At 36.9% G+C, this 27,932-nt stretch overlaps 1 protein-coding gene across 49 annotated transcripts in view; it reads left to right on the top strand.

The window, feature by feature from the left end:
- The window catches only part of LOC145686312 (uncharacterized), a 955,404-nt gene that overhangs the window by 376,616 nt on the left and 550,856 nt on the right, over window positions 1-27,932 (top strand). For all 49 annotated transcript variants that reach the window (XM_081759464.1, XM_081759467.1, XM_081759462.1 and 46 more), the window contains one exon: window positions 20,709-20,845. In XM_081759464.1, coding sequence (XP_081615590.1) covers window positions 20,709-20,845 — 137 coding nt within the window. The remainder of the gene's footprint in view (window positions 1-20,708; window positions 20,846-27,932) is intronic.

Genomic DNA, 27,932 nt, shown 5'->3' with positions numbered 1-27,932 from the left:
ATACCCATATCGACTCTCTACTTTACCGGTGAAGAAAGTAGGGAGTCAATGCATTGGATGGATATGCTCTTTTTCGTATTCGGTGGTAATAAAAGTTGAATAATACCGCTAGATTTTTGAACTTCCTTGGACAATTTGTAGTTTTCTGGTACACTGAATATCTGGTAATATTGTTTCCATTTGCAGATAATAATAATGTGCAATGTTAAAATGTAATAATATAAATAAATAAATTCTAATATTCTTAAGAAAAAGTTTAATGAAGTTGAATGTGAAAACTTACGTGTTAGTGATCGTGTCATTATCCTATTTATTTCATTCCACTGTGTACTGTTAGCCTTCTTACACTTCCAGTACGAATTCAGTACGGGCCGAAACATTCTCCAAAGTATTCTACCGTGTTCTAACTACTTGATATGTTGTCACAAGTATAGAATCAGAACACTGTACTTCGTCAAATTGACTACCTTCTCATACCCAGCTCTGGGAAGCTGATTTCATCTCTTCTGGCAACTGTGGGCGTCTGGTTCGTTTTAGCAGCGGCCGTAAGTCAATTGAGACAATACGACTTGCCTGTCGGGATAATAATGAGAGGCACGTGATGAGGTGCGGAATAACAACACCAAATTTATTTGAAATAAAACCGATGATTCTGAAGATATTGAATGGTAGCTATAAGGACGTTAAAGGAATAGATGGTAGAGCAAGGATTAGCAACTAATTTGGAACAGTCTCACCCTAATACGAAGTAGATGCAATCTTCTCCCTCTTACTCTTTGTTGATGATAGGTTGAGGCGTCTTGAAGGTCTCCATGATAGTACTTGTTCGACAATCGACCAAGGCATCGCATGCCGGATCGAAGGCACGATGACGTCGATGTGTTCTTCGTCGTGGGTGAGATCAAAAGACCACGATCAAACTTTCTTAAGTGTATTTGTTTCGACAGTCCCTCTTGCGTCATGAAGGAAACGAAAGTGATGACACTTATGTGATCACATGCACATGGTTAATTCTTAAATTGACACATCCAAAGTGCATGTCCTCATATCGATGATACAACATAAAGCAGCTATACTTCCTACTAGGCTACTAACGTAGTTAAGATGACATAGACCAAAAGCAGGAAGAGAGCGACTTCCGAGAGTCAAAGTACGTACTACTCAACAGTAATACTTCCTTTTTGTGTCAACGTTTGAGATAGATGATCGGAGCGAGCGGTGATTCGATGTTAATGCATGACAATGAGGGCGCAGTAAAAATAACTTATTGAGAAAGCATCTGATCTAAACAAAACTGAATTTCAGCTAACGCGTGTGAGACTTTAGTAATGTGACGTACGGGAAAAAAAGGTAATGGGAAGTGCTACCAATATTTATTACATATTTACAAATACAAGGACTTACTTGTAGTTATGTAAACAGTAAGTAATTAGTTGTTTCCTAGTTAAAAATACGATGTTAGCTGACGATGTTGATGGTCGGTGTAAATAACATCTAAAGGCGATGAACTCCAACAACGAAATAATGTTTATCGTAAGGAGTTAGGCAGTCTGATAAGAGGACTGTTTGGACGTCCGCCTCTTGTTTGAAACCCGAATAAAGATAACTTATCAAACCATATTACTCTCTTCAAAACCTCGAGGTTAATATTTTGTTTTCAGAACTTCTAGAGATGCAAGGGCTCGAAAAAAAAAAAAACGGCTTCTTTGGGAAAAAAAACAAACCTTTTTTCTGCTTCGCTTTATTGCTTGGAAAATGTTGGACTTTTTTTCAAAATTTTGCTTTAAATTGATAAAGCAGACTTCGCTTTGCTTCTCTACAACACAAAACCTCATTTAATTAGTGGTTGATGTAGATAATAATGTGAACCTCTAAAATAAATCATGAATTTCGAAAAGATTTTTCAAACAATTCTTAACATATTTGCGTTATGAATCCAAAGAATTAACCAATGTATAATAATTTTTTAACCTCTTGTATACAAAAGTAAGTTTAAAAAAAATCATACACAAATAACAAGCAAAATTGTATATAGTATTTTTACTTCAAAATAACACACACACTCCGTCTGAAACAAAATAAAGTAAAACAAGAGAGAAATACATTTATATGATAGTCTTAAAGGCTGCACACCAAGAACTTCGTTTCGGTGGTTCTGTACATGCTTGAAATTTTTCAACTAAGGTTTAATTTTCATATACATTGTATTAATATTTCAAACAAATTTTTCATTCCTTGATCACATACGTAATAATCTGTTACTATCTATCAGGTGCTTCGGATCCGCAAAATCGGTCAAGTTCCGAGTTCTGTAATGCACTGACTGTTCCTTAAGCTTGTTCAGAATCGGGGAACTACCGAATTTTCTGTTCATGAATCATATGCGTAATAGACTGTTCATCTGAGTGTGTGGTTTCCTAGGCTCTAGAATATATAACTACCATCACGGCTTACCCATTTCTGAAGGTTTCTGAATTTTTAACAAGAGGAATTCACCATATCATTACGAAAGTTCTTTGTTTCTTTTTTACAAAATAGAAAAACTATGGAATACATTTAAGAAGAGTGGAAAGAATCAATCACTGTTCGAATTCACAAGAAAAGCGACAAAACTGATTGTAATAATTATCGAGGCATTTCTCTTCTGTCAATATCCTGTAAACTCCTCCCAAACATTCTATTAACAAGATTGATCCCATACACAAACGAAATTATTGGAGATTATCAGTGTGGGTTTAGGCAAAATCGATCAACTATCGACCAGATATTTACCATTCGACAAACACTCAAAAAGAAATGGGAATATATTACCCAGTACATCAACTGTTTGATTTTAGAAAGGCTTACGGCTCTGTTAGGAGGCAAACATATAACATTCTTACAGAATTTGGAATACCGAAAATGCTAGTTTGATTAATTAAAACGTGTTTAAATGAATCCCAGAATAAAGACCGAGTAGAAAAATGCAAGCTTCTACGTCGAGAATGGCCTGAAACAAGGAGATGCGTTATCGCCATTATTGTTCAGCTTTGTTCCGGAGTACGCTATAAGGAAAATCAAAGATAGCAACCACGGCCTAGAGCTGCAAGGTATTCACCAAGTTATGATGTATACTGATGATGTAAATCTAACAGGAGATGATGGGAGAACAATAGAAAGAAATGCAGAGGTCTTATTAAACGCTTGCAGCGACATTAGTTTAGAAGTAAAAGCACACAAACTAAATACATGGAAGTTCACCGGGATCGTAATACGGTAAATTAAGGATGCGTCAAAATACCAATATTTTCGACAAAGTGGATACCTTCAAATATCTAGGATCGATATTATCAGACCAAAATCATATTCACGAAGAAATTAAATGTTGACTGAAATCAGGAAATTTGTGTTATTATTCAGTTCAGAATATTTAGTCGTTGCGAATTCTGTCAAGGGCTTTAAAGCTTAAAATATATACAACAATAATCATGCCTCTTGTGCTTTATGATTGTGAAATATGGCCGTTTACGCTGAGGGAAGAACGCAGACTGAAAGTATTTGAGAATAAAATCCTGAGACGAATATTTGGACCCAAGAGGAACTAGAATGGGGAATGGCGTAGACTTCATAACGAAGAACTGCATAGTTTAAACGGTTTACCAAACATCGTTAGGGTCATCAAGTCTAGGAGGCTCAGGTGGGCAGGTCATGTAGCCAGAATGGAAGGAGGTAGGAACGCTTTCAAAGTTTTAACTGGAAATCCCATCGGAAAACGTCCATTAGGAAGACCTATGGGCAGATGGAAGGACAATATTAAGATGAATCTCGTAGAAATAGGAATACAGAGTAGAAACTGGATCGAATTTGGTAAGGACAGAAGTCAATGGAGAGCTTTTGTTTACGCGACATTGAATCTTCGGATTCCATAGGGCATAGAGAGAGAGAATTCATTTAAGTTAAGCACAACTACACAACAAACATGATTGGGTGGTTAGCTTTTGCGCTTCTATCGGGAAGTACGGGATTCAACCCCACATTCGATCATTTTGACAAAAGTTTTTCTTAATTCCATCTGTAAATGTAGACATAATGCGTGTACTATGAGTCCTGGCCGACTTCCTTTCTTATCGTTTTCATATCTGTAAGCTCTTCTACAGCGACTCATTCAGCTATTTTCAGAAGTATAAACTTCTTGATCATCTGTCTGTTGTCTTGCATAATAGTTTTGAGAAATTAGTTTTAAATATATACAACAAAAAGGAAAGAAGAAAAGGAACGGTTTAGAGAAGAAACTTCACAACGTTTTCAAATCTGTGGTGCAACCTCGTTTTGTGCTTAGTGCCTTAACTGAAAGGTTGAAATGCAGTTTTCGGAATATGTAATGTTTTTTTTTTAATTATATATATATATATATATATATATATATATATATATATATATATATATATATAGATATATATTTACATTGAGTTTTCTGCATTTAGTCAAGATTTCACACAAAGCCTGGTTGCTATCATTATCAAGTTACTTTTAAACAAGTATCTGTTAACAGAAATTGATAGGTACTCTCGATTCTCAATAACATAGTTGATACATAAGAATATCAAACCGAAGTGCTTATAGTAGTATCGCGTACCATAGGTTCGATTTAAGATGAAAATACTGGAAAATATACCATGTTTAGTTATACCAAGACAAGGTGATATGAAAACATCTCAATTGGGATTGGGGTCTAATATAAACTGATTTTTTTTTTTTTTCATTCTGCTTTGCCGTTTGGCCATACATAAAATTGGATTAGACACACTGTCAAGGTATTTAAGTAAAGATACTGTTATAAATAACTACATCAAGTGACTTGTGTCATTTACTTCCCACTAGTTCTGCGAATAGAGGCAGCCGTAACCTTGTTGTACAAGACTATATGCTCATGTATAAAGGGAGAAAGGGACAATAGTCTTTCATCTTTTCTCACAGAAGAGTGCACCTTTTGCTACTGCCTACACTGATTTGATGCGTTTCACGTGCTAGGTTTATAGCAAGGCAGATAAAAATTCGGAACCTCGTACGTACTGTAATGACCCTGTATAATCTTAAGTAGGGACTGTGGTTTAGTCTCATGTTGCCAGCCCTAGCGACACCCCTAATTACCCCAGGAACATGAAGAATACCTCGTTGGAAAACTTATGGAACAACGATTCCAACGAAGTAACTTTTGCGCCCCCTGTTCCAAATGTACGACTCATAACAGTGTTGCCAGTGTCCCAAGAAAGTCAAAACATGTTTTTTCTTCATTTTTGATTTTCTCCTTCGCCTTCTACGGGCTTGCTGCGGCGGAAGCATAAAAGTTACGTTGTTGAAATCTGTGTTCCATACACTTTCCAACAAGGTGAAGTTCATGCCCCTGGGACAATTAGGGGCGTAGGCTAGACCACAGTCCAATAGCAAAAAATATACAGGGTGACTTGTAGGTACGACGATCCCATTTTTTTCTCTCTTGGTGTTAAACGTAGACCGTTCATTTCTTTGTATGTTTGCACCCAATTCTGGCCTACATGTCAATTTTTTTTCCTCGGTACGACACATAACAGTCTTGCCAGAGTCCCAAGAAATTCAAAAACATGTTTTTTCTGTGTGTATTTTTTTATTTTCTTCGTCTTCTGCTACGGGTTTGCAACATGGGAGTACAAAAGTTACCTTGTTGGAATCTGTGCTCCACAAGCTTTCGAACGAGGTATCGTTCATGTTGCTGGGACAATTAGCGTTGCTACTAGGGTGCTAACCTGAAGGTCTAAGATTTTTTTTTTTTTAATCCTTGGCCGTCCTGTAAAGGTTATGGTGCATCAGCACCTGTTAGAGGGTGACCCGATCAGTGTTCGGAATGCACGGAATAAGCAACAGATCTAATGCGCCAAAATCCCCGTTTCGCCTACGATCTTACAGATGAGGCCAGCTTTTACATTTCTGGTGAGGTGAACAAACAAAATTTTCGCTACTGGACGGACAACAACCATCAATGATGTGAAACATCTGCTGGAATTCCTGGAAAAGTGATGGTGTAGTGTGGCGTGACATGGTGTCTGCAAAGGAGACCCGTGATGTGGGTCCTTGGTGTATCAATGGTAGCTTAACAGCAACCGAGTACTGTCGAATATTGGAAGAAGATATTGGGTCATCTCTCTCTTATCTGAATATGGAACACTCTGTCATTTACTAACACGATGGTACCTCTGCATTATGGAAGTTGTGTTCGTGAATATTTGAATGTATACACGACTCCAAAAGTGCATTACCACCTGCGATTCTCCTTTTCCTGCAATAGCAGGCAACCCAAAAAGCTCGGGGTTGGGTTGGTTGCAAATTCGAAAGGCGTTAGACTAAAACTCAATTTTGTCACAAATATCTCAGTGTGGCAAACTGCAAATAAGAGAATAAACAAAATTAAGAATGACAATTTTATTATTGTGACGCAGTTGGATGACATCAAAAGTTACAAAATGATTTACTTAAGCAGTTCAAACAAGATGAATGGTAAGAAACATATATATGAAGAAAGCATTTCTCTCTTTCCCCCCTCCCCACCCAAAAAAATTCATAAAAAGAAAAAGATATAATATAAAGGTTTCATATAAAAGCCTAACAGCACAAAAACAAATAGCTAAACGAAACGAAAGAGACAAACACAGAATAGGGGACACCAGTGGAGTACCAGACTTGCGTCCCTCCCATGCAAGATAAAGAAATGGGACCCTAGTTGTAAACCCCATTGTTATAATAATAATAATAATAATAATAATAATAATAATAATAATAATAATAATATATATATTATTATTATTATTATTATTATTATTATTATTATTATTATTATTATTATTATTATTATTATTATTATTATTATTTATTAAAAAGTTGTTTCCTTTTCAAAATCTCTGACTTTCCCTAAGAGCATAAATGCATATAGCGAAAGTGTGTGCACGTTTTGTCAATAAGCGGTCCCAAAGGCCAAAAGGGGTGGAAATCTCTAAGAGGGAGAAAGAAAAACTTTCTTGTGGTAAATTCTAGTTCAAAGTTCGAAGCACTTGCTTTTGCACGTGATTTTCTTTTTCTTTTTTCAGTTAACAAAAGTTCTGGCGCCTAAGAAATTATACCATATAATATTGCAAATTTGCAAGTTGATGTATTTACATTGCAATTTGTGGTAATAAAGATATTATGATTAGAAAACAATATTGTAAAAGGTAAGTTTAATATCTTCATCCATCGCAAGTCTAAGGGTCCCTTATACCTCGCCGCCCCCCAAATATCGATATCGAAAATTTAGAATGATATAATCATGTCCATATATTCGCGATATCGAATGTTGATATATGATAATATAGATATCGACGATAGCGATGTATCGACATATCACAGGCCCAGGTCCGAGAAGTGATGCTTGAAATATACTGGAATCAACAATCAAATTCTAAATAAGTTCTCCATTTCCGTATTCAATGTTAAGGGGAAGGGTGTGAACCTGAATGGAAATTTTAAGAAAAAAAATGTTAAGATAAAAGTAGGTTTTCCGTCTCCCCTTGAATACAAAAATTAACTGAAAACTATTACTGTAATTTACCTTTTACTTCTGTTTGTGATTGTTATCACAAATCAGCAAAAGTACAAATACTTTACATAGTATTTGTATACCAATACACACTATAACTTTTCTCAACCAAGCAAACCGGAAGATGAATTTCCTGATATTAAAGTGGAATGTTCTACAAAATAGTCATAATTCATTGGACATATTTCTATCAGTACTTTGGTACGGACAAAGAGCTACAAGACTTCCAGAACTAGACATTCGAGATTTCATTCCTTTTTTTCTCTCAGACTAAAAGACTTCTGCGTTTTCCTGAGATTTTCATTTTCTTAATATAAGTCCCCTATCCTGGGCTAATTCTAGCTACCGCGGTTTCGAGGTAATCTGTAAACGAAAGAGTCAAGTTTGTCGACTCTCAACTCTCGACAGTTCGTGAGAAGATATTTCACAGTTCATATTGTTATTTCTTCCTTACGAAAACACTTCTAGTTGACTCTATTCATGGTAAATTACTGAACTTATAAACACTCACAATTATTGAAAATGAATAATTATCTTTAAACATAAAAAAGTCGTTACAGTTCAGTAGAATGCAGTAGTAGATGGAAGTGAATGAAAATATTGTTTATTTGTTGAGATGTGCAAACTGAATGTGGATAATAAGTGTTTCCATCAATTCTTCTATTATCATTGACTTGCTTTAATCATTGGGCGCGGTGGCTCAGTGGTAGAGCGCTTCCTCTCGTGCGTGGGGTCCTTATTTTTTCGAACCCAGCCAAGTTGTGTTGGGACAGGATCGTACCCGTGGGTTTTCTCAGGGTACTCCCGCTTCTTCCGCTTTTCATTCCACCACTCCCTCTATTATCACTGCCTTAATTTATTCACTGGGCACGGTGGTTCAATGATAAAGCGCTTCCTCTTCTGCGTGGGGTCCTTATTGTTTCGTTCCGCACCCAATTAAGTTGTTTGGTGGACAGGATCGTATCCGTGTGTTTTCTCAGAAGTACTCCCGCTTTTCTCACTTTTTATTCTACCAATTCCTCTATTATCATTGACCTACCTTAATCACTGGGCGCGGTGGCTCAGTGGTAGAGCGATTCCTCTGGCGGGCAGTGTAAGTGTGTGGTGGACAAAATGTTATCTGTGTTTTCTCAAGGTTCTCCCGCTTTTCCCACTTTTCATTCCACCAATTCCCCTATTGTCAATGACTTGCTTTAATCATTGGACGCGGTTCCTCAGTGGTAGAGCGTTTCTTCCGGTTGGCCAAGAAAGTTTGTGGTTTACAAGATAGTATCCGTGGGGTTTGTCAGGTTACTCTCGCTTCCTTCCACATTTCATTCCACAAATTCTTCTGTTATCATTAACTTCCTTTAATCATTGGACGCGGTGGCTCAGTGCTAGAGCGCTTCGTCTGGTGTGCCAAGTAAGTTTCTAAACAAAATCGTATCCGTGGGTTTTGTGAAGGTACTCCCGAAACTTTCCACTTTTCATTCCACCAATTGCTCTATTATCATTGACCTACCTTAGTCACTGCGCTTGGTGGCTCAGTGGTAAAGCGTTTCCTCTGGTGGGTCAGGTAAGATTGTGGTGTACAAAATCGTATTAGTGGATTTGGTCAGGGTACTTCCGATTACTCCCACATTTCATTCAACCAATTCTTCTATCATCATTGACTTGCTTTAATCATTGGAGAGGTCTTGGTCCATTGAGCATTACGGTGATGTCAGAAATCAGATTCGGTTCCAACCATTTGGGTCGTGATGTAAATCTTTGCTGTGGTTCAATTTCAGTGTTTTATTACGCGAGATAAAACCATCCATACACCTATAAATGTTGTTCTGTCTTGCGCAACTAGGTATTGAGATTGAGCCAATTCGGGAACTCATTTCTGGCGCTTTGAGGCCAGGAACTGAATTCGGACATTACACTATCCTCAAACGACTAGGATCTTTCCAATGTTACCATCCGCGTCCAACAACCCCATGTTTAAAAGAGGAATAAAATGGACCCGCGTCTAAAACTTCGGGACCCAGTTTCTTGAGGTTCAAGGCTAACGGTCGATTTCTGACATCACAAATGTGCTCAACCTATCAAAACCTTTCAAATGCCTCCAACGCCGTCCAACAACTTCATGTTTAATAGGTGAATAGAAGGGACCCGAACCCATAACGTCAGAACCCCATTCTTTGAGCCTCGTAGCCTGGGTCTGATTTCTGACATTACTACTTCACTCAGGGGACCCGGACCTTTCGAACGCTACCACTCGCGTCCAACTCATGTGTAACATGGTCCTCCTGACGTAGGAGAATAGACTTTTTTCCTCCATGCTTTTTTCATAATTATTCTCCAAATGGATTTGTATACAAGGTAGTTTTGTGAAGTTTAGCAGATCTAAAATAAGCCTCTTCAGAGTGGCTCTTATTTGTTAAAGAATACATAACGATCGCTTTTGGCTGTTGCAATGGTCTGTTCAAGCGGCTTAGTAAACAAAATCAGCGTAGCATAACAAAAAGGTGTTTATCATATACGTATGTTAAAAATAAAAGCACAGAAAGGAAAAGTCAAAGCTTGGTAATGTGAGTGTCGGGGGACGCCGAACTCTACTTCGCCCCGGGCAACGAAATTTTTAGGTACGGCTCTGAGCTACAACACTTATCAGTCTTTCAGTGTCTCATCCCTTACGTAGTTTGATTAACCTGTTATACAAAACATTTGGAAAGAATCTGTGAGTGTGACTTTTTGATAGGTATGCAATATATTAACAGAGTGATAGTCTTCAGTTTAGCAACGAAGTTGCCCTTATACGAAATATCACATTGCTTTCTACTTTTGTCTGTGCCTTGTAAATCGTAACATTGTGTTTAAAGGCAAACAGAAACAAGGTCAGTGTTTTAGTACTTTGTAGAACAACTGATGAGACCTTTGTTTTTTACACAAATACTTTTTGCCAGATTGCTGTTTGAAGCCTTTTTGCATTATACACTAGAAAACATATTCAGATTCAGAGAACCCCACATAAATTTTAAAGAAGGGCGAAAAAAATATTTATTATTCATATGCTTTATTATTATTATTATTATTATTATTATTATTATTATTATTATTATTATTATACGGTGTACCCGGAGAAAACCCACGGATACGATCTTATCCACCACAAACGTACTTGGCCGGGGATCGAAACAATAAAGACCCCACGCACAAGAGAGAGCGCTCTACCGCTGAGCCACCGTGTACAATGAATGAATCAAGTCAATGAGAAAAGGAATTGGCGGAGTGAAAAGTGGGAAGAAGCTGGAGAACCCTGAGAAAACCCACGGATTCGATCTTGTCCACCAGAAACTTACTTGGCCCACCAGAGGAAGCGCTTTACCTCTGAGCCACTGCGTCCAATGATTGAAGGAAGACCATAATAATAGAAGAATTGGTGGAATGAAATGTGGGAGGAAGCCGGAGTACTCTGACAAAACCCACAGATATGATATTGTCCACCACAAATTTATCAGGCAGGGAATAGAAACAATAAGGACCCACGCACCTGAACAAGCGTTCTACCACTGAGCCGCCGTGCCCAATGATTGAAACAAGTCAATGATAAAAGAGGAATTGGTGGAGTGAAAAGTGGAAAGAAGCGGGAATACCCTGACAAAACACACGAATACGATCTTGTCCATCACAAACTTACTTGGCCCACCAGAGGAAGTGCTCTACCACTGAGCCACTGCGCCAAATGATTGAAGCAACTCAATAATGATAGAGGAATTGGTGGAATGAAAAGTGGGTAGAAGCGGGAGTACCCTGAGAAAACCCTCGGATACGATCTTGTCCACCACAAACTTACTTGGCCAACCACGAAAAGCACCCTGCCACTGAGCCACCGCGCCGAATAATTGAACCAAATCAATAATAATAATAATAGAATTGTTGGAATGAAATGTGCGAGGAAGCGGGAGTACCCTGTCAAAACCAACGGATACGATCTTGTCCACCACAAACGTACTTGGCCCACCAGAGAAAGCGTTCTACCTCTGAGCCATCGCTCCCAATGGTTAAAATAGGTCAATGATAGTAGGGGAATGGGTTGAATGAAAAGCGGGAAGAATCGGGCGTACCCTGACAAAACCCACGGATACGATATTTTTCATTACAAAGTTACTTGGCACATCATGCTAAGCGCTCTACCACTCAGCCACCGCGCCCAATGATTAATGTAAGTCAATGAGAATAGAGAAATTGGTGGAATGAAAATTGAGAAGCGGGAGTACCCCCAGGAAACCCACGAATACCATCTTGGCCCATCAGAGCAAGCGCTTTACCAGTGACCCACTGCGCCAAATGATTGAAGCAAGTCAATGATAATAGAATTGGTGGAATGAAATGTGGGAGGAAGCGGTAGTACCCTGACAAAACCCAGAGATACGATAATGTCAACCACAAATTTATCAGATAGGGGATCGAAACAGTAGGGACCCCGCGCACCAGAGGAAGCGTGCTACCACTGAGCCACCGTGACCAATGATTGAATGAAGTCAATGATAAAAGAGGAATTGCTGAAGTGAAAAGTGGGAAGAAGCGGGCGTACCCTGAGAAAACCCAGAGACACGATCTTGTCTTCACCAAACTAAATTGTCCCACCAGCCGAAGCGGTCTACCACTGAGCCACCGCGCCCAATGATTAAGGTAAATTACTGATAATAGAGGAACTGGTGGAATGAAAATTGGGAACAAACGAGAGTACCCTGAGAAAAACCACGGATACGATCTTGTCCACTACAAATTTACTTGGCTGCGGTTCAAAAAAATAAGAACCCCACGCACGAGAGGAAGCGCTCTACCACTGAGCCACCGCACGCCACAACAAGAACAAGAAAATTGGAAGTTACTAGGAAACATTTTAAGAAGCTATTTCTTTCTATGATAAAGACCAGTGTCCGATGATCGTCTTTTATAACTCCATGAGCAGAAAGGACTGATACTTCCCTTTCCTATTATGTCTTTTTAAAACCTTATACTTTATCCGGATATTATCCTTTATTCGTCATCCGGATGTAATGAGTTATCCGAATCTATTATCCAGATATTATCCGTTATCTTAATTTTATAAATTATCCGGATAAATCCATTATCTGATATTATCCGTTATCCTTCATCCGGAGATCATCCGTTATCCGGATATTATCCGTCAGCCGGATATAATCCGTTATCCGTCATCCGTTTTGTTACCCGTCAACCGGATATGGCAAATCCGGATAAGTTTCTATCCGATATCGGAATAAAAAATTGTCCAGATGTGGCCATCCCGAATCGGCATGATCAGAAGCATACACATTAACTAAATGTCTTCAAACTCTGCTACACAAGAGCAGGGGTGGATTCAGGATGCGATCATGGCAATTGTCCCCCAGAAAGGGAATCTTTCTTATTTTATATATAAATAAAACCCATTCCAGAGTTTGAAGCTCTTGAAAGTAGCTCTAAGTAGGAGTATTATCAACCACCGAGCCCTCAGAAATCCATCGTAGATCCGCCTCTGGACAGGAGAATATGAAACACTTATTATTCACATTCAGTTTGCTCATCTCAACAAATAAACAATATTTTCATTCACTTCCATCTACTACTGCATTCTACTGAAGTGTAACGACTTTTTATGTTTAAAAATAATTATTCATTTTTCAATAATTGTAAATGTTTATAAGTTATTTACCATGAATAGCGTCAACTAGAATTGTTTTTGTAACGAAGAAATAACATGAACTATGAAATATCTTCTCACAAACTTTCGAGAGTTGAGAGTCGACAAACTTTACTTTTTCGTTTACCGATTACCTCGAAACCGCGGTAGCTAGAATTAGCCTAGGATAGGGGACTTATATTAAGAAAATGAAAATCTCAGGAAAATGCAGAAGTCTTTTAGTCTGAGAGAAAGAAAGGAATGAAATCTCGAATGTCTAGTTCTGGTAGTCTTGTAGCTCTTAGTCCGTACCAAAGTACTGATAGAAATATGTCCAATGAATTATGACTATTTTGTAGAACATTCCACTTTAATATCACAGGAAATTCATCTTCCGGTTTGCTTGGTTGAGAAAAGTTATAGTGTGTATTGGTATACAAATACTATGTAAAGTATTTGTACTTTTGCTGATTTGTGATAACAATCACAAACAGAAGTAAAAGGTAAATTACAGTAATAGTTTTCAGTTAATTTTTGTATTCAAGGGGAGACGGAAAACCTACTTTTATCTTAACAACATTTGTTTTTCTTAAAATTTCTATTCGGGTTCACACCCTTCCCCCTCAACATTGAATACGGAAATGGAGAACTTATTTAGAATTTGATTGTTGAAAGCAATATATTTCAAGCATCACTTCTCGGACCTGGGCCTGTGATATGTCGATGCATCGCTATCGTCGATATCTATATTATATATCAACATTTGATATCGCGAATATATGGACATGAATATATCATTCTAAATTTTCGATGTCGATATTCGGGGGGTGGCGAGGTATAAGGGAACCCTAAGGGACCCTTATTATTATTATTATTATTATTATTATTATTATTATTATTATTATTATTCCAATGGGGTTTACAACTAGGATCCCATTTCTTTATCTTGCATGGGAGGGACGCAAGTCTGGTACTGCACTGGTGTCCCCTATTCTGTGTTTGTCTCTTTTTCGTTTCGTTTAGCTATTTGTTTTTGTGCTGTTAGGCTTTTATATGAAACCTTTATATTATATAACTTTTTCTTTTTATGAGTTTTTTTGGGTTTGATGAGGGAAAGAGAGAAATGCTTTCTTCTTATATCTGTTTCTTACCATTCATCTTTATTGAACTGCTTAAGTATGTCATTTTGTAACTTTTGATGTCATCCAACTCCGTCACAATAATAAAATTGTCATTCTTAACAATTTGTTTTATTCTCTTATTTGCAGTTTGCCACACTGATATATTTGTGAGAAAATTGAGGTTTAGTCCAACGCCTTTCGAATTTGCAACCAACCCAACCGCGGAGCTTTTTGATTTGCCTGCTGTTGCAGGAAAAGGAGAATTGCAGGTGGTAATGCACTTTTGGAATCGTGTATACGTACTGTTTCCCAACTCGTGGGTTGGTAGACGTAGTGCCTTGGCGTAGCTACCACGTTTTTCTGACTTTACTTACCTAGATTTTTATCTTCGGGGACATCTCAGGTCCATTGTGTATTCAGTGAAATTTCGGGATATTAACCACCTAAATAAATGCATAACAAACGCGTGTGAAAACATACCTGAATGCACTCTGAGCAAGGTTTCAAATGAATGGGGAAAGAAACGAATAACTGACAACACATCGAACATATCCTTTAATCGGGAGAAATTTATGGTATGTGACTGACATTGTGAAAACCAAAACGTTGTCATAACTTTGTTACGGTAAGTGATAAAACAAACACAGCATTGAATTCCTAAGAAAATTTCGGATGAGAAGAATGTATTACAACATACGGTTTCCATTTAAGAAAATGAAATTGAAATCAAAATGTCCGATTTCAAGATTGTTTCGCTCCACATGACATATGCTGAAAGTTTCTCCACCTGTGCTACTAACTTACTGTAATTCCTTCAAAATCGTACCTTTTGTTTGCGTGTTAATAAACTTTTGGGCGATCCTATACATTGTTAAATATTTTGTGAAATATATCAATTTTGATTTTTTTTTTTTTTTATTCACGAGAAACTCAAGATTTATTCTGAACTGGTGTGTACACGTAAAGAGGGTGGGGAAGAATTATATTGATACTTAGGTGAAGTTTCTTCAGATAAACTGGGAAATGCGGCTTTTTTCTTTTTTCATAACTTTATTTTAAACATATGTAAGATGATTAAATAATTCTTTTAAGTAGACTAAACATCTTTCGGCTTGACGATTTTGCTGTAAGTACCGTGATTCTATGTTAATTTCAGAATGCATGAAATTCCTAGTTACCCTGTGTTTCGTTTCGTTAGTGTTGTTATTTTATCGAAGCTCCTCGGAATATAAATCACTTTTTGAGTGCGATAGTGATGTAATAAAGGTTGGGGAGAAGGTGAAATACTTACCGGCAAGAATGGTTAAACATGATTTCATTTTAGTTCTTTTCAAATATTGCTTATTCAACTCAAGATAAATAATCTAGTACGAACAGTTGAATGTACTAAACGTTTGCAACTTCATTTCCATTTTAATTAAAATGCTTCTCTCTGTCTGTTACAAAATTACTCGCTGTTGGTAGATTAAAAATCTATCAACAAATATCCTGACAAGAGAGGGCGTGAAAATACTTGACTGCAAAATGTTCAATAAGTGGTTAGACGTAAATAGTTGTTGGTGCATAAGAGTGGATAAAAATAATGTAATTAGTCAAAAATACTATAAAAGTAAGTTACTTCAAAACACGAAGGTGAAAGTCTCACAAAATAGAAATAACCATGTTTCAGAGATTATTTAAATGGTGAACGATTCCTTGATTCTTCATTAAAAAAAAAAAAAGAACGTATTTGTAAGCTGGAAGTTGCAGCTCCAGCTCTCCCCAGAACTCTCAACCAACTGAAAGTTCGCATTACAACAATCACGAGCTTTCAAACTTGATAAATGTTCTTGATAAGTCATGAGATAGAAACACGCAATTCTTTTTTAACATTTAGCTTCAAGTTCAAAGTAAGAAGAAGAACAGGGTAGCTGAGTGGTAGAGCGCTTCCCTCTAATGCTGGGGCCCTGGTTCGAGCCGTGGCCAAGTAAGTTTGTGGTAGATAACATCATGTCCGTAGGTTTCCTCTGGGTACTCCCGTTTCGTCTCACATCCGCCAATTCTTCCTCATCATTCACTTTCCTTAATGATTCGTCTCCCTTAGCCTAACAGGCATGACCATGGAACTTTAAAATGAACAATTTTATTTCATTTCATTTTTCAAAGTAAGGACTAAATATGTTTAGATTCTTCTGTTCCCGTTTCCTGGCATTTCGTGTACTTGAATCGTACCGTATAGTCTATCTGTCTTTGATATACATGATAAACTAATTATTTTGCATTCGAAGACATAATATTCCAGGAGCATGATAAGCACCCGCTATTCTAAACCAACATATTTAGTAATCGTTTTGAAATTACCATTTTCAACGTCAGTCTTCTTGAAATACATGAAATAATACGTTGGTTCTATTTTCTATAATCTGTTGGTAAAGCTTAGTGATTTTAATTATCTATTAATTTTGATGAGAATAGCAAATTATGGTGCATTGAACTTCCTGAATTCAACAATATTTGGGCGTGACAAATTCGAAATAGATACATAGAAGAATACAAACTATAGTGGTTTTCAAAGCTAAACCAAGTTTTCTTATCAGCAGTAAAACTGTCATATGATTGTTAGCGGCCACGTGCGGTTTGTCAACCAGTTGGATGTTGCCGGTATTACGAAAGCTTAGCCGCTCTCCCTGTCGCCAGGGTAAACAATGAAGTCTCGAACTATTCTTTCGGAGTGTTGCAAATCAATAAGCAGATACATAAAACCAGAATAACCATTTAAAATAGGGATAAAATACGTACACGTCATTCAACAAGTAATTTTCTCTCCTATTAATATAATAATAATAATAATAATAATATGATAGTTTTTACGTCTGAGTCGTTTCGGGCTACTGTGCATTTTCGGTAATGCTCGGAAAATAGAATAGATCCTGGACCGCACGTTAGACCGATATTGTATTTTTACCCGTATGAATCGGGTTTGCCCGATTGAACCGTATGAATAGGGATGACCTGATAATCCCGTGTGTCATTATTGTAAATGATGTGTTGTTTCACTTTATCATAACACAAATTGTTCTAATTATCATGTACGAACTCATAACGAGTCTATCGGGTCAAACGGTCCAAACAGGCCAAACACGGGTCAAACGAGTTTATCAGGTTTAAAGATAGAGTAAACCAAACGCAATGGGTATCGGGCGGGTACAGCTTACCCGAAAAGTTCAAGCACTAATTAAAGGTTAAAGTCAATACTTAAGAGTCTTCATCCCGGCGAAATTAAAATGCCGCTAATTTTACAGTAATTATGTGATATCTTCAAATAGATAAAAGATAATCGAAATGTGGAACAAGAGCGCCCTAGACAATCTTATTTTACATGAGAAACCGTTATCACGACTCGCTTATCTGCTTTCGATTTCGAGCCATTTTAAAAATCGGCATTTATTTTCGCGTTTCTAAACAGCTGAAAACGGAAAGCCACTAAGTGACTTGTGATAACGGTACCTCACGCAAAATAATATTGTCTAGGGCGCTCTTATTCCATATTTCAATTACCTTTAATCTATTTGAAGATATCACATAATTATTGTAAAATTAGCGGTATTTTAATTTCGCCGGGATGAAGACTCTTAAGAGCTCTAATTGTTTGCATTCACTTTTTTTTTTAGTTAACCGTCCAACGAACTTGCGGATACATAAATATAAATGCTCAAATCTAAATTATTGCATTATATTATTGCAATGAGCATCAACGTGATTTACTATTAGGAGTTAGCGTGATGCACTAATGTTAGTCTTTTATAAATAGCATTATTATTATTATTATTATTATTATTATTTGTTTATGCCCTTCATGCAACTTAGAATCAATCTCATAAAGCACTACATCAGACCTGATTGAGCATTATTTTGAAAATTCTCACATAAATAGATAAAATAAACAATTGGAACTTAACACTTCAAGAGTTGAAAATATGTCCTCGTTTTCGTTTTCCTCAGTTTCTGAGGACGATTGATCTATCTGGATGACAACATGATCTTTGTCTCCATCAAAAATATTTTGCAAGACACGATAACTTTGTTCAATGTCCTGGGAAAACATTATTATTATTATTATTATTATTATTATTATTATTATTATTATTATTATTATTATTCGACAGACCATCTGTCTATAATGACAATTTAAAACTTTTTTGTTTAAAAAAAGAAACGATTAAAAACCATTCTATTAAGTACCTAAATCCTCACATGTATTAATGTATGCAGGTTAATATCCGAGTAATAAAGTTATCATTATTAATTTCCTGTGTATAGTATCCTAATTTGTAGTTTGTCCAGTTTTTATACACGTGAAGAATCAGATTAGAAAGAAACTGATCAATTATATATTGACCTGTATAACTATATCTTAAAGTTAGAAAGAATATACTTACAAGCAGAGCAGATAAACAGACAGAATCTTAAGCCTATTACTAATATTACATATTATTATTATTAGCAATAATATTTTTTTTTAACAAAAGAGACACTGACCAAAGCTTAAAACTTTACTTTATTTTAAATTATAATTTGTAACTGTTTCGGATATCTAGCATATCCTTCTTCAGACACGATCGAAATTAATGAAAATACATATATATATATAAATGTTGTTATAACAGAGTTTAAATTCTTTAACCGTCATATATATAGTCATTGTTATAAAAAAATTTAAATTCTTTTAATAGTCATATATAGTTACAAATTATAATTTAAAATAAAGTTTTAAGCTTTGGTCAGTGTCTCTTTTGTTAAAACAATTAATCCAAAGCCATGAATAGTCTTACTATAGCAATAATAATAATGATAACTAAATTCTTGGCGCAACAGCCTTTAGAAGGCCTGGACTTATGGTACTCATTTCTGTGGGGTAATGTGTTTAGAAATCTGCACGGACTCGGGGTACTATGATAACCGTAATGGGGTTAGCCATACTGAGAGCTTTATACATTTCTACCTGAGTTGGTGCGGCAACGCCGAAATCTAGTTACTATGAAGGATTTATGGTAGGGACAAGTAAACCCTTAGATCTTGACCTTCGAGGAAAAAATTGGTTTGTTTTGTCGCGATGTATACTTCCAGTAGATCTATAACACTTACGTTTTCATATAAAACGACTGGAAGAATTTCTTTGTTAGGGTAAATAAATTAAGATCAAAAGGTAGAAGTTCAGTAAATAATAGAAACATTCACAAGAAGAACCGATATGATGAACCCATTTTCCCAAAGTAGTGAACGAAAATGCAGAAGATAATACACTCGGAGTAACGTAAGTCCAAAATACTAATTGGAAGATGTGAATAGGACGTCGGCAATTTCCAGGTGGTTCAAAAATCTTGCTACATGGTCGAGTGGTTTAAGACTAACTGGTATCCTCAAAACTTGCTTGTCGCGGGTTCGAATCCCTCTCAGAATATGGATATTACGTATTGTCCTTTCAAATTTTCGTTATCAACATTCGTTGTTTTACCAATTTCATCCTCAAAGGCGTAGCATGGGTCAGTAAAGAGTTAAATAAATAATTTCAGTGTAGTTTCAACCCAATTGAATGCCGCTTTCGGCATACAGAAGTTACTTTGCAGATCAGCAAGTGTAAAATTACAAGACAGTATGCATATTAAAAACACCAAAACAAAGTAAAGGGATATACATGATGAATTCAAGAATAATGTAACATTGATATATGTCCTATTTAGATGTTTACTTGCAATAAACAGTGACAAAATAAAAATTCTCTAGAAGTCAAAATCGCAGATTTTACCGTACATGAAGTTTATATCAGTGCCACAGATAGGAGTTTAAGCTAGGTAATTTTAACGTTATAGACAAGTTCAACGGCACAGTTGTGATTAGAAAACACAAATACAACTCAGGGAACATGACCATACCGATATTTAACTCCTTGAATTGTTTCTACCGCCGTTGGAATCAGAAATTGATACTCAAGAATGAAACTGATATCGATTCCACATTAACTCTTAATCAGGTACCGCTTACAGTCTGAAAAGTGTATGTCACATAAAACTATTTTTATGATACACGTGAATGTAATTATGTTTCTACAATATTTGTGGATACTTGCATAGCTCAGCTAGGAAGATGAACATTTTGATGATATTTAGTAATTTACTGACATGTAAAAATGTACCAGTCCCGAATATGTATCTCCTAGGAGTAAGCGTGGAAAAACAACAAAACCAAGATTAAGCTACTACTGGCTGCTGTTTAATTTATAGAATTAAAGAAAGAATTTTTTCGTACAATTTATTGTCAGTTGTCTCACTAATATACATTTTATTAATTTTAATGTACTTCCTTGTTGTAGACTACTACTGTGACAGAACAGACCACTCACTGTAAAATGTGTGACAAACAAGTATTTCAGATGGAACAAATCAAGGCGGAGAAAGCTGTGTGGCATAAGAATTGCTTCCGCTGTAAGGAATGTAACAAGCAACTAACGTAAGTATTTTGTTTTCCAATACTTCAAAGAATGATATTATCTTTCAAAATACTGTAGAAGGAATATTTCTGGTACAGTCAGTCTTGAAGTTAAATTTAAACCATGTTACAATAAAATGAAATAGTGGTGTCATCTTCTTTCCGTTGTTATTGTGATTGCAATTTGCTTTTCTTACACAAACGCGTGAAGCGAAGGCTGTATTATGAACTCTAGTGTAAATAAGAACTGTTGTAAATTTGTTTCTAATTGTAGAATATTTAAGAAAGTAAAGTTGGTGTGAAATGACACAGATTTAGAATATGGTGCCAGTATTCAGAAAATTTGAGTAAAATCCAGAAATACACAAATAAGCGTCCAAGCCTCCCTACATACCTATCCGCACTTTGTCCTTCCGAGTGTCGGACGAGGTAACAGTATATTGCAAGCAGTTGGGCCCTACACACAGGCGAACGATACACGGATCTTCCTCCGAGAGAGAGCTATGATTCGTCCGAAAGTTTGTCCGGATGTTCAGGTGAGACATTTTGGGCAATGGAAGCAGTGTGCGAATTGGAGGGTTGCCTGGGATTTCGTTCCTGGAGAGAAAAACTTTCATTCCTTGCAGGGACTTTTGTCCTAAAGGAATTTTTCGAATGGTCATAAAGAAACTGGGAACAACCAACTGAAAATTTGTGTAGCTAAATTAAATGGCTTGAAACAATTGACGAAACAGCTCGCTCCTCAACTTTCTTGAAGTAGTAAAAATCACACACTTCAATTTCTTAAAATATTTACTATTCATGCCAAACAATTACATTCTTTTTTTTTTTTTTTTTTAAATCCTTTTTACCAGGAGCAATTAAAGATCACAAGTTGAGGTATGCAATTTTGGAAAAGCATACTTGTATACCGCGTCATTGTCACAATATGCACTCAAACGATGAAGTTTCACCTAGAAGCATTGTATTTGTAACACGTAGAGACTAATAATAATTGCTTACATTACAATATAAATATATATATATAATTTATATATATTAGATAAATCGACAGATAGATACATAGTAGACTATTTGCCTTAGTATGCCTTTGTATCTTTTAAACTAATAGACAGAGAGTGCTGAAATTTTGTATCATGTAAATGTCGGCAGGTAACATTGTTCGACATACTTCGTGATATCACTTGGTTAACAGTATTGCAAAACAAACATATATTTATGTTGTCAAATGACACTACTTCAAGTTATTACACATGTCAAAGTCAGAAATTGTCTCCAATGATTTTTAAACTCACTATAAAAGTTGTTTTTGGCGAGTGTAGAAATATATATGTATATATAATATAGGGTGTAACAGCTCGTTGTTTACAACATTTGAGAGGTGATTCTAAACATAGAAGCAAGGAAAAGTGTCCATGTAACACAAAATCGAATACCACATCTATCCGGTGTTACGGGCATCCGAAAGTGTGAAGAAATGAACGTCCACTTGGAATTGTGGCAAAACGACGAGTCATAGAATTGCGGCGATAGGTGGCTCACAAAGAAACTGTACGCAGGAAATCCAAAGATGCAGTAATCGGTTGTGCACACTGAGGGCGCAAGCGATCCCCCAAAGGAAGAGAGGGATTCCCCGCAATTTTCTGAAGGATACATTGACCAAAATAAGCGAAATATACGACTTGACTACAATACGTACGGCGTTGCTGTTGACAGATGTTGATAGCGTAAGCCGATTCTAGATGGCGGACGAAACCTGATGTCCGGGGTTGGATATCCACATGCAGGAAGTAGCACATGCGTACATGGAGCATGTAATTAACCACTTTTCGCAGTGGTGGCATTACAAATATTGCACACTACGGTATACTAATTGCATTAGCAAGAATATTACCAGTTGGGTAAAAGCATTTTTCCAATCAGTATGCCGGCGTTCGATATCTTGCGGCGGCTACCCTGACCATGGTTTTGCAGTGTTTGTCATCAGTCACACTGGCTAATGCCTGCATCCCTGTCCACTTTCCTAGCCCGTCATCGTCAAGGTTGCTGCAATCATATAGAGCGTTAAAATAAATGAGGGCGGCCTATCATCACCTTTCATAGCCAGTTTGTGGGTGAATAAGGGGACATATGCTTGATGTCAGCTAACTTTATCAGGTATAAGACGTACATGTTTGAAGGAATACCATGATTTTCAATGCAAGAGTTATACATACATTTGGGGGGGGGGGAGGGCGACGGAGTGCTACCAACCCACATACAAGTCTCCTGTAGACGAGCACCGAACAGCAAGAAGAAGGAGCAGTGCTTTGTTTGTCATTTGTATCAAGCACACCACAGACCATAGATACAGAGGGTTTGTAAGCAGTCCGCCAGAGGTCTTAAGCTAGTTTTGTGTGATGCTTTCAGTGCTTCGCTTTGTAGGCAATGTTTATATGGTTGGTTGCAAGTTACATCAAATTAGTTTCTGAGTTAAAGTGGGCAGTTGTGGAACGTGTGGGTTAAAAGAATACAACTTGAAGACTGTGAGTAGTGACAGGAAGACAACTTTTCTATGTGATATCACGTTGTGGCCAGGATGGCACATTTCTCATTATCCGAGCTGGCTGATATGCATCTCATGTATGGGGAGGCAAGGGGCTGATATGCATCTCATGTATGCGAGGCAGTTGTATAGTGATATTTTCCCTAATCGTCGAGTACCGTTGCACGTCTTTTTTTCAACGGCTTGATCTTCGTCTTCGAGAAGCAGGATCCCAAATGGATAGTGGAAGAACTGGAGATGTGCGAACTGTTAGGTGTGAAAAGGAAGTGTTTGCAGCAATTGAGGCCCCGTCCTCAATCCAGCACACGCGGTATAGCCCAGACACTACACGCCAGTCATATTAACGTGTGGTGCGTCCTCCATGACGAAGCTATGCACCCATTCAAGTTGAAGAAAGTGCATGAGCTATTGCCAGAAGACCTTCCCCGCCGTGTAGACTTTTGCCAATGGTACTTACAAGTCGCCATTTCTAATGGTACTTAAATCAAATTATCGCCATTCCGAATTTTTCAATGTCATTTTGTGGACCGACTAAGCAATATTTACCAAGACGAGTATATGCTCAAGAGTCATGTGTGGGATGTGGGAAATCTAAATGCCACTTTGGTGCACAACCATCAGTGCAGATTTGTAGTCAGTGTGTTGTGCGGCATTTTAAACGGCCATTGTAATTGGGCCCTACGTGTTACCTAACTGCCTTCGTGGTGACACATTCCTCACATTTTTCCGTGAGGTCTTACCGGAACTTCTAGAACACGTTCCTTTGGCACTTAAGAGGGGCATGTAGTTGCATCTCGATGGTGCTCCTGGGCATTTTGACCGTCATGTCAGTGCCTTTATCAACGAATCGTATCCCGAATGGTGAATTGACAAGGGTGGACCTATGTCATGGCCACCTCCTCGCCTGACATCACACCGCTTGATTTCTTTCTGTGGCGTCATCTCAAATTGTTTTATTTTGTCTTTTTATTTAAATATTGTCAGTGTATCACAAGAAATAAAGTACAGTGTTACCATACCAGCAGAGAGATCTTTTCATATAAAATTAAGTTTCAAAACAATATTTTCATGATCATGTGTATACGAAAAGGTAGAAAGTAGTAGGTACCGCGTCTTTTTGATAACTGTGATGCTCTTTCTCTCTCCATACCATCGTACGAGCTCTCTCATAACAAAATGGTCCTGCAAGAGTTTCAAATTCGGAAGAGAAGAGGTTAATTGTTTTCTTAGGATGTACTTATAATCAGTGGCGGTCTTCACATGGGCAAACCGGATAACCGCCTGGGATCCCACGTATTGATGAGCCCCTCGCTTGAGAGAACTACTCTTGAATTTTTAAAAACATTTATGGACAACAGATTATGCTACAATCACTAGAAGTCTAAAGTTAAAAACGTCCCAGAATAGACAAACCGATTAGAATTCTAAAGTTGCCCATGAACATATGTGTCATAAATTATTGCTTCCATCTAAGTATGCTGTGTATTGGTCTAGCTGCGCTAAGAAGAACTCTGACAACTCTAAAGTGCGATCTAACGAGGTTGACACATTTACCTCCTGTAACAATACAATACAACAAGGGACATTTTTGTGGGGAAAAGAATCAGCTGTCTGTTACAACAAAAATATTATGTAACATCATGCCTGACGAAAGTATCAGTCGCCCCTCCTCTCCCCCCCATTAAAAAAAGAAGTATTGCGTTAATAATGTTCACAAAATCGTAAAGAAAACAATCGTTACTTCTAAACACATAATGTTACATCTTTTTTTAAAAAAAGAAAGAATTGAGAACAACTAATGTTGGAGAAATGGTTTCCAATTGTAGACAGGTTAATACTGTTTACTGTGGAGATCCTACTTCGCAGTAGTCCATCAATACCTGTACTTCATATCTTCCGTTTGTCTCTTAATTATCACTCATAGTTTCATCATGGTGTTATTACGGTCTTGCAGCGACATCACACCTCTTCTGCAGTGTTTTCAAGTAAACCTACCTTCTCCTTGGAGTTTAAAATAATTTCCCAACTATGATCCAAGACTTTTTCCACTTTGCTCCAGTAATTTCTTTAATCGCTTCCAATATTAAACTTTGCATGGTGAATATCTTGTGGTTTTTCCCCTCAACTCAATGGGGTTGTAATGAGAATGATACAATGGCAACCCGATAACTTTATATCCTGCTGTCTTGGCTGATTCATCGATCTTAAAATGTTCTGCCGTGTTTTTTGTAATCTCGAACAATCTGAAGTAATTCAACGTTGTTCACTGAAGAACAAAATCCAGGAATTCGATTTTCTTCAAGCCATTTTAACAGCGCTTCTTTCCTTGTAGACGTGGTAGGCACTTTATTTACCTTCGTATTGTAAAACGATGTATTGTCCAAGACAATAGTGGAGGGGCAGACCAAATGAAATCGCCAATTTCCAGGTCAAAGGTTGCTGACAAAATTGATTTATTTTATAATTTTTTACCTAAGATTGTACCACATTCAGGGAGTTGAAAACGTATTCATTTATTTTTTAGCCGCGCAGGTTTGTTTGTGGCGGCCATTTTGTATACGTGCCTGAGCGTATTTTGAACTTTTCCGAGGATATCATTAAACGCTGTAACTTCTGAGGTTTTAAAGATAATGAGTTCAAACCAAAACCATATGAAAGATAATAGAATGGACAACATTCTATGTCCTGTGCACATTGAGACGTACTTTAGAACGTCGAGAAAAGAAGCTTTTAACATTGAGGTTGGTAACCTAGAAATGGCCATTTTGGAATGTACATTTTGAAACGAAATAAATAAGACCTTAAACTTTTTGTCTACATAGAGAGCAGATAGTAAACAACGTCCCAAACAAGTTTGAGATCTAGAAACCGTATACTTGATTTTTTGGGCATTTTCAAACTTTGCGAACTTTCGAAAATCGTGTATCTTCATCAAATATCTCAGAGAGGACAGAAGTGAAAAATCCCAAAATTGCACAAAATAAATTGTGCAGCACTAAGTGACTAAAATTGCATCACTAAGACTTGAGTAGTTTCTAAGGTATAACTTCTTGCATTGATGTGAAACTTATGGTTTTAAAAGCTAAACAGATTTGCAGGTTTTGTGTTGATACTATCTCAGGCATACAATTTATCTATGTTTCATCAGAAGAAGTGCAGTCAAACCAAGAAATTCGAGATTTGCTACTTGAAAAAGCATTATTAATACCAAGTGATATCAGATTTGTACCCCTGACGAAAACACAAATGAGATGTTATGAATACTCACAATCAGATGAATTTACTGATTGTAGTACTTCAGTACTTCCAGAACACAGCATGCTTTCATTTTCACCTAATGATACCGTAGCCTGTATTTATGACAGAAATCGTGGATTTGGGGAATTGAAGACATCAGTCAGGAAAATAACGATCTTTTTGAGCACTTGTTACATCCCACTGGCCCAAGAACCTCTTTTAAACTATGTACGAGTGACAAAGTGTGGGTGCCTATCACTAAGATTCGCCGGAAACTCACACCCACAGAGTTTACGTCTCCTACAGGTTTTACTTTCAATTATCAGTGCCAAACTCTGTACACAAATTAGTCAACTATTTACCTCACTGATGTCTTAGCAGCGCTATACACAGAAAAGAAATAACAGACAACTTTCGTTTTTTGTACAATATATGATTCATAAATTATGCATACTTTACCCATTTAACACTGCTGTTGTGTTATTTTGACTTTTGCTAGAAACTTTATATTCACTTCAATGGCGCTTCATGATGTTAACAGTGAAGGAAAATCTTGTAACTCAGAAACTACTCGAGTCTCAGTGATGCAATTTTATCCACTTGTTACTGCATAACTATAGTCTATTTTGTGAAAATTTAAGATTTTTCACTTCTGTCCTTCCTGAGATATTTAATGATGAAAATACACGATTTTCGAAAATTCGCAATGTTTAAAAATTTCTAAAATATCAAGTACACGATTTTCAGATCTGAAACTTGTTTGGGACGTTGTCTATTATTTAGTCTTTGTGTAGACAAAGAATTGAACGTGAGTCTCATTTATTTCGTTTCAAAATGTACATTTGAAAATTGCAATTTTTAGGTTTCCAACCCCAATGTTTAGAGCTTTTTTCCTCAATGTTCTGAAGCACGTCTGAGTGAGCACAGAACATAGAATATTGTCCATTCCATTATCTTTCATATGGTTTTGGTTTGACTCATTATCTTTAAAACTTCAAAAGTTACAGCGTTTAACGATATCCTCTGACAAGTGCAAAATACGCTCAGGCGCCTATGCAAAATGGCCGCTACGACAAAATCTGCGCAGCTAAAAAATAAATGAATACCCGTTTTCAACTACCTATATGTGGTACAAACTTAAGTAATAAATTAATAAAAAACTAAATTTTGTCAGCAACTATCATTGGTTGATTTTATTTGGATTGACCCTGGAGCGAGGGGGAATGCTCGCGAGAAGGGAGTCCTGAGACCACGACTTAAATTTTTGGGATGTCGTTTCCTCATGGTAGTCCACTGTTTTTCCCTACTGGAAAAGAAGCAGTAGTA

Source organism: Thermobia domestica, chromosome 5 (genome assembly GCF_964235325.1).
Source record: "Thermobia domestica chromosome 5, izTheDome1.hap1.1, whole genome shotgun sequence".
Classification (NCBI taxonomy): domain Eukaryota; kingdom Metazoa; phylum Arthropoda; class Insecta; order Zygentoma; family Lepismatidae; genus Thermobia; species Thermobia domestica.
The sequence above is the reverse complement of the archived record's forward strand: the minus strand, read 5'-3'. Positions and strand labels throughout refer to the sequence as shown.